General features: G+C 32.4%; 1 protein-coding gene across 1 annotated transcript in view; it reads right to left on the reverse strand.

The window, feature by feature from the left end:
• LRRIQ1 (leucine rich repeats and IQ motif containing 1) overlaps positions 1 to 13572 on the reverse strand; it is a 117129-nt gene that overhangs the window by 19007 nt on the left and 84550 nt on the right. Inside the window, 2 exon segments of the mRNA XM_074825427.1 lie at positions 1660 to 1720; positions 3248 to 3380. Of these exon segments, the coding sequence (XP_074681528.1) occupies positions 1660 to 1720; positions 3248 to 3380 (194 nt within the window).

Below are 13572 nucleotides of genomic sequence, written 5' to 3' on the forward strand. Positions count from 1 at the left end.
CAAATTTTAAATCCATAATTCTCCAGCCATCTATGTGTACAAACCACATCATCACTTCATTGTGTATATTTATTTTTCTATTTTTTGACCTTTTATTGCATTTTTCTCTGTATTTCACTCATGTAGAACAGCTATGTAATTATGTGGCACAGACTGTGACAATCCCATAACATTGCCAGTTATGTGGGCACACCACATAATACTGTTGTGGGATTGCAGCAGTATTTTGTGGACAGAACCGCTCACTGTAAATAAGATATGATCTACCTATGTATACATATGTTTACCTATAATTACATAATGTGTAATTTAGATAACATTATTAGATTATGATTTGCTCAAATTAGAGCAATTACTGTTTTAGACTTTACCTAACAAATAAGTATTAGTGCTGCTGCAAGCAAAACTCATCACAATGGGTTCATTATTTCAGTCAGTAAACTTTAACAGGAACCTAAGAATTGGACACACCCCACACCAGAGAAAAATCTTTGACAAAATCTGACTTAAAGAAAATAGTAATAATAACATCTAAGTCTTAAAAGCATTTTTTCAACAGTGAATTTTAGAGGAGTTTATGGAAGTGTTTCCAAAACATGCATATTCCATAGGTGGAGAAGCTAAGGAAGACAGAGGTTAGAAAAGGCCGAGATTGCTTAGAGTACAGAATGAGGCATACGACACATCATCTAACTGGGAAATACTTTTCATGCAACATTTTACATTATGTGTATGAATATATAAAACACTAATTCTGTATAGTTTGTAAGTTTTTGCTCCATTTTTTTAAACCCCACACAATTATATGAACAAGAATATTGCTAATTTGGCAATAAAATGTAAAGTGTATGTGTGTATACATATATACACAGACATACATATATACAATATAAATTGGCCTGTAGGCATCATAACACTGCTCACTATCAGAAGAACTTTTGGGTACCTCTGACACTGAGTCTTTTAATTTTGTAAATCTTCAGACTGTTAAACTGCTTGCATTCCCCCTCCTGCCAACCTACAGAACCACCCATTTCAGAAAATAACATTTTTCTTTGAAATGCATCAAAGAAAAGAATGAATCATGAAAAGAGTAGAGGGCATTTTATGATGTAAAAAATATAGAAAATAAATTGTAGGAATAAGTCTGATTTTATACACTGTTTTTAATAATGTCACCATGTTAATATACAAGTCCAATTTACTGTCTTTTAATAAATGACACTGTGGGCAATTTAGAATTATTTAGGTATGTGACTTAGAGAATTCAAGAACATTTAAACTTGTCTGATTGACAAGAATACATATTTTCAGTCAATAATATAATTGGTGCTGAACCATATTTAATTTTTTTAAAACACTTTTTTAAAGGTAGATTTAGAAGCTTTAAAGAACACACAGTAGCATTCTATGTCTTAAAAACAAAACGAGTATCAGATTATGAAACCAGAACCCTATGTACACACATGGTTTCTTGTGCTCAAACATTTCCTTCTGATCTCCATCAATGGGCAACTTGATTGCCAAATAGAGAAAACATTAAAGAATTATATTCAATCAAAAAAATCTCCTGGTTGCTTTTACACCAAGTATGCATTTGGAAACACCATCAAGGCATAGCTGAATTCTGCAAAATCCCACAAGGAAACAAGTTCTTACCACAAGTTGTACTCGTCTACTGTCACGTATCGCAGGATCTAACTCAGGCAAAAAATGACAGCTGGGAAAAATATAGAATAGAAATTTCAATAAATCCCACTGTACTGAGACTAAAATACCTGCATAGAATATTTTCATGGAAACACTCCTGCTTAAGTAGAAAAGATACTATTTAAAATAATTCAGTGGTTAAGATGTATCAGAGTAATTAATATTAATTGATAATGTTAAAGTATCAGAGTAAATAATATTAATTTTTGTACTTATTACTAAAATAAATATCAATGGTTTATTCCAATAATATTAATTTTAAAATATAAATGTTAATAAATGCAATCACGCATGAATTTTTGCTTATACTGACATAAATTATAGCCAAATCGGTTGTCACATTATTTATGTAGGAATAAAATTGTTTTCAGTTACATAAATATATCAGCTGTTCTAAACAGTCTACCAGTGATATTCCAATGGAGAACAGTGGGACTTTTGCCACATTCAAAAATAGTATCATAATCTTTAAAAATGTCAGTACAAATACTAGTGCATAGCACACACCTGAAGAGGTAACATAATAACATTTTAAAAAATTCTTTTATAAATTTCCATGTCTTACTTTCAAACATCATTACATGTTCTGTTCCAGTGTTTTCATTCAAATTAAGTCATGGCAGATATCTTAAAAAAACACTTGGAGTGTTTCACTATTATGGAACGTGACTGACATAAATATGTTCCAAGGAATATGTGCTGCATATACGTCCTACAGTCATTTATGCAATTTAGAACTGTTGGATATTTTTCCATACAAAATATAACAATATGCAGTCAATTTCATTACAAATTAAATACATTTTTCATAAAAATAAATTTAAAATCTTACACTAAATCCATTGCTTGCCTACTGACACCTTGTTTGGTTTTATTAGAGGTGCTTGGCATTGTGTCTAATAATGACTTCACTAAGATATCAATGGTTTATATAGAATTCATGACCAAAATATACTTACTATGTCTTCATGTTAGCTTAGGGAATGAGATTAACCTTTTCTTTAATTGTACTGATATTTTACCTGTTTAATAACCAAAAGTAAATATAGAAGGAGGACTTCTACAACACTTTGCTAAAGTATACTATGAAGGTGTAAAAGTTGTGTTTATGCTTTGAAGACAAAATAAAAATACATACTATCTAGTTAAAAAGTCGGGTTTTTACTTCCTTAATCAAATCTAACAATATAGGTAATGTTACAGTTGATTTAATTACATAAAACCAAAATATATATCAAAAAAGTTATAAAATATATTACTTTAAAGCACTTTTTTCTACACTCTTTAGAATATAAAAAACACTGCATTGCTAGTATAAAGCTATGTCGATACAATTTCATTATCACTGTGGAAGAAGTATCTGTACAATGACTACTAAACCAATTCTTAGGAGTACCATGTTTGGGACCCGGAAATACGGTGTACTGTCTGCTAGCTACAAAGTCATGTTTGTTTTAGAATTATTAACCTAAGTTTCACTTTACAAGATAAATGTAAAATAGAAAAAAAAAATCTAATTTAAAGGCAATGACCTCACCACTTCATATTTTTGGAACTGGCTGCTTCATAATCCAAAAGCTGTGTATGAAGCCATTGGTATGTAAAGTCTTTTCTCCTTTGTAATTTCTCATCTAAAGCAGTATCCAGCTGAGAAAATTCTTCTTTTTTACCTGGGGAGGAAAAAAGATACTCCTGTCTTTCATTATTATTTTAAAATATATATTTTTTTTAAGATTCCTCAGATAAACTTTGAGCTTATTGCCTTTTACAAAAGAAAAAAGGCAATTACTTTACTTTTTTGCAGAGTCAAACTAAGTGAATTTCTTCAGATATATTTAAGAAATACTTTTAAAATAATTTTGAATTTTCTGGTTTATTTTCTCTTTTAGGATTAAAACTTCTGAAAAAAATTATTTTTTTTGGGAAATAAGATTCTCCTTTATTCTGAAAAATATATAGAAATATACATAAATTGCTTGTCACAGCATCTGTGAATGTTGCTTATTGTGCTATCTCTGTCATTAAAAATACACATTCATTTATATTTACAGTTCTATTTACCTATCTGTAAGGTTAAAAACAACCTGTTATATGCAAGAATGGACACATAGCAATCTTACTCCTTTGATCTGTCTTTTACTGATATGATTTTTTAAGGCATTTTAATGGCAATTTCTGATACTGGATTTCAAAGTAATTGCATACATGATATTATTTTTCATCAATTACTACCTATTTTTGGATCACAGAAGACACCTAAAGATAAAGAACAAAATAGCAACATTATGCAAAAAAGCTGTACAATTCTGGAGATCCTTTAGTTTATGAGATCATTCTGCTGAATACCAAATATGTTTTGAAGCACATGGAAGAGGATGCCAGAATTGGAAGTGCCTGCAGAGGAAACATCATTGTTGCATGGGGACATTCATGGATTAGAATAACTTTCTATTTTCTGCTCTTATACATCAACTTTATAGGTTATGTCTTTTTGGCACCTTCGGCTCAGGTCTTTTATGAGACATCAGAAAACATTTTTTTTATAAAAGTTTTTTGTTTTTCTCTTTAATGTCATTTCAGATGGCACTGAGTTATCCTCCCACTTGCTGATTATTCCTTTTTTTTTCCTTCTCTTGATGATAGCTGAATTCAGCAGCTACTAGAAGTTGCTTAGTAAACTATAGGAGCATACCTGTCTTTTGCACTTGAACCAGCAAAGAACATAGGTCACCTCACTTTGTATCAAGTCCATTTGCCCACTATGAATGATAAAACTATCAATATGAATGATAAAACTATCAATAACTGTAAAGGGAGGCAGGGGGAGATGTCAGAACTGCCTTTGAGGTGAATGGTTTCCTCATACTCCTTATTTTAAGCCTTAGTTTTCATTCATGTTTTGACAACATAAACTGAAGTTACAGGCTATTCACCAACTCACCTTTTAAGAGCTAGTATTTTTTAAACATAACCTTCTGTAAAAATTATAATTTACTTTGCATAAGCTGAAAAATGTAGTTCCTCACTTGCATTTTACCTGGTTTGCAGTGAGCTCATTGCTTTCATTTTTAAGCTCTAAGGGAATATTGTTAAAGTACCACAGCTTTTTGTTTCATAGTCTGAAATACAAATGTCTTTTGGTTGTGCTCTCCATTTATCTTGGTATAGAGAATCTCTATTCAAACCAAATTGATTCCTTAGGCTGAACGTGTTGCATTGTCAAACCCATAATTGGAATATTAAAATTAGGCAAGGTCCTGGTCCAGAATGCCATATATGTCTTGCTATTGACTCACAAACTAGAAATTAGACAGAAGTTATCCTCAGTTGATTTAAAGAACTCTCATTTACCTCCTTAGGGAAACAGAATGTGAAAAACTTGGATGGACAGTCACTGTATCTACCCAAAGGAGGTTGTGAGGGCTGATTAAAAAAGGTCAAGCAGTGAACTGCTCAATCAGTGCCAAATATTAAAATATAAAGAGTCCTAATTACAGAGTTCATCACCTTCCTTGATTAAAGTGGGAGCCTTTTCTTCTTTTTCAAGGTTATGATATTCCCCTTCCTTTTCTGGTTCAGGAATACAGTTTTCTGACCTTTACCTTTTGAAAATTTATAGGTTCCAAGTCTGCAACTACACTGATACCCTTATAGCTCTTCAGATGAAGATGCTGATTTACAACAAGAGTAAGAAACATTCTGCATGACTCTGTAAGAGCAGTCCTAAAGACTGAGCCTTCTGCATATGTTCTCCAATGAGGAATAATTCCCCAAGAAGTTATCTTTAGTTTTTTTATCTCTGTTTGCAGAAAAGTTTGTCCAGTATTACCATCTATCTCAGGAGAATTACTTCTTCCTATTAAAAGGATCAGTATTATTTATGTATTTACTAAAATGTTTGTTACCTTTTCCTCCATTAAAGGGTAAAACAATGTAGGGATTTAAAATCAATAATAGAAGTTCATGTCTAAGTCTGTGTGTCAGTGATGGTCAAAAAAAGATGCACATACAATAAGCTATGGTAAAACTTACAGAAAAATGAATACTTTTAACTTGGCAAGTTACTTTTCCAAAATGGTTGTTAATAATTTGCCTTAGTTGCAGTTTGAAGGTTTGACTGAATTATGTTTGAAACACAACTGGTTTAATAAATAAAATTTTATTTTATTTTAAAATTATTATTTTTGCATGTTAATTATTGAAACATTATTGAAACAAGAAAGTGACCAAAAGTTCACACAACAGGGGTTTTTTTTCTTAAAATTATATATATTATTAAACAGAGTATTCTTGTTCCATATTAGTATTAATAGAGGCTTATTTTCTCAATAATGTCTGCCCATAATGGGCAGACACTGTTCAATAATTTGTTTAATAATGCTGCAGAAAACTGTATTCCATTTTCTTATTTGGAACATACCCATATTCTTACTTTTTAACAGTAACATCCCTCTTTTTAATTCTTATGAAAAATACTATGTTACGAATTAAAACACAGCATTATCACTTTTCTATTCCACTTATGAACATCATGTGTTTGAGGATCTGGTGTACCAGTATCATTAACATGCATTTGCTTGATAGCTTTCTTAAATTAGGGCTCTGGGTTTTTTAGAAACCTGGACCTGATTTTGTAGAAGTACTAACACTCACAAATTCCATAGAAGTTCCAAAGAGCTGTAAGCATTCTGCATCTTTGAAATAGATCAGACCTATAATCTTTAATTGTTAAACTCAGACTACTCTTAGAATATCAAAGAAAAAAGAAATACATCAAAGAAGGCACAACTCCATCAAAAACCAAATTAATCTCAGAGGTATTTGAAGTATCGTACCCTCATTAGATTATCACTTCTAAGCTTTCAATCTTTTTGACATTTTTTTTACATGACACACACGTTAATAATTTAAGATTGGCATAGTCTTACATTTGGCATTAATACAGTAATGATTTTTAGGTGTTGCCAGTTAATCATCCACACATATACTGTGTACTTAGGCCAGATACACTGCAGCTTTCAGGGGCACCTACTGTCATTTTCCTACAGTATTTGGGCATCTAAGTAGAGAGAACTTATTCAGAAGAGCCTGGGCACCTGAAATGTCCTTGGAACTGAGCATTACAAGAAAACAACAAATACTTTTCTAGGTCTCCAAATCAACATGCAAACCCATAAGAATCTGAACTTTGGGATCCACAAAAATGTCATCCTCCGTCTGTCAAATTTGTTTGCTGGGCATGCACTGAGACAACACCACCCTTGTTCAGTTGAGAATATGGATGCTACTTATGTACTTTAAATTAGCCTATTTCTGGATAATACATTAAGTGAGTTAAAGGAGAAGGGATAAGAATCTGTGAACTACTTTGCCGTAAATTCTAGATAGAGTCAGTTTTCTTCTCATATGTTTTTCTTCAAAACTGATGCAACTTGTGCCCTCAGCTGTAGCAGTCAGCTTTAAAAAGAGGATTGAAACATACCCAAAGTGAATAGCTTGGCATGTGGAAGCTGGAGATTCAAATCTCACCGGGCTAAGGAGTACCTGAAACCTGTTTCCCACTGCCTAAGGAGTACCTCGTACCTCTGTTTCCCAGTCCTAGGGCAAGTGTTCTTAACAGCAAGCCAGTACACAAAAAGAAGGAAGATGGTTACACACCATCTACACTCAGGGTGGTCTTTCAGATTCTGCATTTTGGTTTTCAGATTCTATGCCCAAGAAACACTGATCCTGATTGTTGTAAATCCCAGTTAGCTACTCAACTCTTTGTCAATTTATATGCAAGACGATCATGAGAACCTGATTCAACACAGTGATTTATTTTTTAAATCTATTTGTTGATGATGGGAAGATAAAAGGTCTAACTTGAATATGTCATATGTTTCTTGAAACAGAGAAATGTGTGGAGAAGTCTGCACTGTATCCAACTTTTTATAGTTAAATTTTGTGTTTAGAGGGTGATTTAATTTACTTCAAAACTTGCTGCATACAGAGAACAATACAAATAAAGAGACTAAGAAAACTAAGACCTACAATGTGAAAGAAGGGCTTGGAATTTCTTCAGCATTCTAAGTTTTCCTCCCTTAACATAAAAAATCTGTGACCAGAGTTAATTTTCTCAATATGTATTCTGGAAATGGTATTCTTAATATTGGAATTAAGTAGCTGAGCTTGGGTATAAAATTATTGTCTATGCTATTAATACATTGAATTTTTTCTTATCTGTTAGTATTCCGGTATACATTACTGGTCAGCAATATATATTATGAGGCAGTGTACGTGTGAGTCTGTGTATGAGTGTACAAACTCTATAAAAATATTATTCTGAATGAAAATTAAAATAATATATACTCTGCAAGGACTTTTATAATTTCTCCTATGTCTTCTATAAAGTTATAATACACATTAATAAATAATCTTGAAATCCCAACCCTAAAATCCAACTTTTTATCCATTTTCTTCATACATTATTAGTCAACAAACAAAATGGTATTATTTCCTTCACAATCTGTATAATACATGCAGAACAGAAAGCAAGAACATGAGTATTAACAATAGCATTGCTATCAAGACAAGAAACCAAAGAATTTGGAAACAGACAGGAAAATAACAATAAAAAAACCACTCCCCCACACACATCCACCCCCACAACCACCCAGAAACTTATAGGAGAATGTAAGAGAAATGAGAGGAATTTCTTCTCTTCCACAAAAAGCTTGACACGTTTGTCAGAAGTCTACTTTGTCAGAAGTCCCTAAATACACCTAAGCATTACATAAAAATCACTACATGTCCAAAATACTGGTTTTGGAAGAAGAATGGTATTTAGAGTGGTCTTCAGCATGCTTACAGGTATTCAGTGAATGCATTTCTATTAGCAATATATATAACACTTCCAAACAGTTGGTAGTATCATATGGCAGTAACTGATACAGAGTTCTTTTCACCTAAAATTATAGTATCTCCAGATAATGTTTGTTTAGCTACAACTAAAGTCTGGAATTTTCAGACAGTGAAACACATACATTTCTGCCTTAAAAACACAGAAACTTATTTGTGACATACCTATGCTGTATGGATTAGCTAATTTTAGATGTTACTTTTTCACCTAAGTAACTTTTGACTAAATCAACTTCCATCTCTAGGACCAGAATGGATGAAATAAAAATATTTATAGCAATGGCTGAGTGAGTTCACTGCTGAACAAAATATGAAATAGAATTTTTTCACAAGAACACCACATCAGGTTATGACCTACAAAATTGCTAAAAAATGCTTTATCAGTTACATCATGAGTTTTGAACATGGGAGTCCTAATCAACCCACAAAAGCCCATCTTTCAAAACTTATAAAAGCAAATAGGGAAAGGAAAAAAAAAATTCAGAGTTTTTTTCTAAAACTTGTGCCTTTTTTCTCTTTTTAACAGGTATTTCAGATTTTCTTCAGATTATAAATAAGGCCTACTATATTACTATTGCATCTGCAAACTTCCTTCTCTTTTCTAATCTCTTCATCTGCTATTGTAATCTTCTTCTTACTGCATGGCTGTTCTTGACCTCACCCTCACACCATTCATCCTTCACCAAATCCAGGTATTCACCACACTCTCAGTTAAGTCTATAGCCTTTATTTTGGCTGTCTTTTTTCTCCCTGCTTTCATTTCTGTTTTTTTGCTGTCTTTTAAATTGTGCTCTATTTCTGTGTGATTAACACCAGTAATAAGCTTCACCTACTTAGTTCATTCTGCTTCAGTGGTTACCACATTTCAGACTGTGCTTTCTGTGTTATCTCTTTGATGTTTTATTAGATTATGCAAAAGCTGAACCCTTTCATTGAGATTCCTAAACCATTGAACTGTACAAATTTCAGTTTCTGAATTCAAGGAAAACAGGATTTCGTTCTTGGGCCTTCCCACACATTATTTTCTATTTTGCTACTTGTTCCTGCCTCTGCAGAATATACCACGACTACTATTTATCAGTAGTAATTAGTATTTATCCCTAGCTTATTGTTTATGCTCAATTTGTTCCTTTCCCCACCTTGAGACAAATCCAAGTCTTACTTAATCTTTTAAGACACTTCATTTATTTCTCTCCATTCATAATAACGTTGATGAAGTTCTCACAGCATCTCCTGATTATTTAATCTCTTTCACTGCAAAGCTCTGACCACACAAATATATTGCAAGCTACCACTCCATACTAAATTGCTTATGTCTTTTTCTCTTCCTATGAACATGGTACATTTCCTTTTCAATTGCTTCATAAGCTTCACTTTCCTGGCACTGACTTCAAGACAGCATTAAACACTGTTCCAATTTATCCAACTTTCACAACTTTATGGGCTGTCACCACTTTCTGTACTCATTCATTTATGTCAAACACAATTTTTCATATACCTTCTATAACTTCCTTCATAACAATGTCAGTTTCATATAATGATATTTCCTAAGACATGTAATACCTTTCTGAGTTGATCTATAAACCTAAAGAAGTATTTCACCTGAGGTGTGTACAGGAAGCTGCTACACAGGCAACTGATGTTTGGGTTTTTTTTGCTAAAATTTATGACTGTTCTGATATGATTCAGGCAGTGAACCTTGGGATAAGAACTCGAAGATCTATTTGGGGAAAGATATATGGATTGATAGTGGAGGGCTAATAACAATAATAATGTAAGAATAGGTTGGTTGGGTCAATTAAAAATAAGTCATAAAGATGGGAAGTAAAAATAGTAAAAACAAAGGAACAGTAGCACTCTGGTTTAACACCTGTTCACACCCTCTAATAAATTGTATGAGATTCCCTTGTCTGCCAAATAAAGAATTTTTTCTTTTAAAAAACAAGCCAGAACACAAAACAACATTCTGCCATTTGATTAAACTGGTTAATTTTGTACCATTTCAACCATTACATTCAGAGTTATGTAGACTACTATTCAAACACATTCATATCAAGGAAATATTCAGCAAAATAGGCATATTTCTTCAGAATGCTACAGCAGTCATTTGACACTGGAATTAAACATATAGTTATGGTTATTTATTTTAACCTCAGTGAATGACAAAGCCCATGTGAATTTTTCACGATAGAAAAGCAGAAGAAAAAGCAAGAGAATAAACTGCACAAACATTTGGAAATCTTAAGATTCTAATTTATCTGAAACCTCCCAAATTTGGAAATGCAAATATCAAGTTCCAGTGACTGAGTCTATGATTTTGCATTTATTACATTTTTGATTAAATACTATACAGTCACTGACTCAGTTGAAATGTATCAGCTGCTCTGGATATTTTTGTTTGTACTAAGGCAACTATTGAAGGCATCCGAGCATCAAACTCTTCAGCCCCAGTATGCTGGACTCTTATATTGTGGTAATAGTATAATAAACAGCATTACTATAGGATTGGGAGAAATTTTTGTATTGGATTAAAGCTGTGGTGAAAGTGAAAATTGTATTTTACTCAGGAAAAAATGTAAAACAAGTGACAACAGACAGGATAAATAGTATATATAAAGAAAATATGAGTATCTCAGCATTTACCTACACACACACAGACACAGACACACATAGCTTCCTCAGGTTCCCCAAACTTAAATAGATAGAAGTTGCATTACAACTAAAAAGAACAGACTAACATTTCTCAGTCTAGCCACCTAAGTGCAGACTTGTTTTATGTATAGGTTGGGAAATAACATGAAATAGCTTCATGTTTGAAAAACTGAGTTGGTTCTTTCTTAAAAACAAAATAAAATGCCAAAACCAAACCTCAACTCTACAAAAATGGAGAAACTACAGGGATGATATTCTACACACATGCACACAAAGAGATGAGTTCATGATGTAAACTACTCCTCCCTGCAATCAGCACACTTCAAGATCCATTCAGGCTTTTAGAAGTTCAAAAAAGGACATAAAAAACCTTACAGCACTATGCTGGACTTTCACATTATTCTTTTGTGTAGTCTTCTACGAACAGGGTGTTCTGTAGTCTACATACTACCTGCTTGAGCCACTCAGCGCAGGCAAATTTCATCAACAATGCTGCTAAGAAGTAAATTTGAAGTATAGCCAAGAGTTCCCCAGAGATCTTTGGATAGTCAAGGCCCTTGAAGAACCAAAGAAATCAAGGAAGAATAAAAAAATATTTTGAAATGGTATGTTCAGTGTTTCCATGCATAGCTATCCATTAGTAAATGTAAGGAATAAAAAAGATGGAAGTAGATTGAGCCTATTTTGTTTATCCTTACCATCCATACTCTCACATCATTTCTGTATCATCCCCTAAATCTGCCTAGTACAGACTCTACCTCTAGTTTTTGTCATAATCTTTGGCAATTAATAAACCCCCTAATGATGGATGTTCCCTACTGAAAAGAGGAATGGATTTTATATTACTCAGGAGAAAATTAAGAGATGCATAACATCAAAAATTTTTTTACAGAATCTTCTGATAGATTTTATTTCTATACATCCCCAGTTCTTAAGATTAACTGACAGAAACAACCAAGAACTTGAACAGAAGTGTTTAGTTGCTCGGTAATGAAACAGTATTCCCAAGCAAGAAAAAATTATCACTTTGTATGGAGTCCAAGTCAGAGGAATACCTTTCTTTAAATTCAATAAACCAAGTAAAATTATTTAAGACATCAGATCTTCCAAAGGAATTCTCAAGAAAATAAATACAAAGGAACATTTTGTAAGAGCACAGGAGGTCTAACTACTATGTTGTCCCCTATCAAGAGGGCAAAAAATACAAAACACAGTAAATTTTATTGAGTGTGACAACAATTAAGATACTTTTCTTTTGTACTGAAGGACTTAAAAGCACAAGAAAGGGACAAAAAATCCAAACCCAACAGAAGATTTGTTCAAAATAAAAATTTGAGGCTTCTATGTGACAAGACAATATATAATGCCAAGTATTAAAAAAAAAAAGAAAAGAAAAAGGCATTACTCAGGAGCAGCATGAAGTTAGTCAGTAAAGCTGACTTACACCACATTAATAAAATCTCATAATTTTTATGAACAAGTAATTTAAAATATGCAATTTTATATCACAGCTTGGGAATGTACATTAAAAAAAGTCTTTATTATGTTTATTCCTGAGAATAAACATTCTTTCTAGATAGTTATCTGAATAATATATGAACTTTTTAAGAACACGTTCATCAACATATGTGATGTACATGAGTAACATATGTGATTGGTACTTACCAATGAAGAGTAACACTGAAAGTGAAATAATGAAATTATTGTATTAATGTCAATATTTAGTTTAGTTATGAATACCTATGAATTGGCTATCTATTCTACCTATTATGTAGACATATAATTTTCAAAGTGTTTTGTTTTGTGTGGGTGAAACTATTTCTGGCTTACTTTCTGATGTTGACTTGAAATACCTGTTGGTATTTGACGAAGGTACTGTGACAAGAATTCACAGCTTTGTCAGTGCAGTAATGCATAACAGCAGAACTACTCTACATTGTCAAATATACACATAAAGTCTACACAGACTAACTGCAAGGCTGCTGTTTAATTTACTTTATAGTAAAACCCAGAGGTTGCACTGAAGATCAGGCCTGTCATTATGCCAAACATTGTATAAACAAGGCTTGATTTAATGCTCATTGAATTAAATGGAAAAAAATCTCAGATAGACATGGTTCTTTTTCTTAAGACTCTACATCTAAAGTGAGTTAATCCCCAAGCGTGTACAATTCTTACATATTTATATCCAGCTTAAAAATAACCATAAATACTAAACTTAGGACTATAAATAAATATAGACATAAAAGTACTAATTCTTCTCATTAAGTTATAGTTAATTGGTTGATACACCATGCAGGAAAATAAACA

This window comes from Strix aluco, chromosome 5 (genome assembly GCF_031877795.1).
Source record: "Strix aluco isolate bStrAlu1 chromosome 5, bStrAlu1.hap1, whole genome shotgun sequence".
In the NCBI taxonomy this organism is placed as follows: Eukaryota; Metazoa; Chordata; class Aves; order Strigiformes; family Strigidae; genus Strix; species Strix aluco.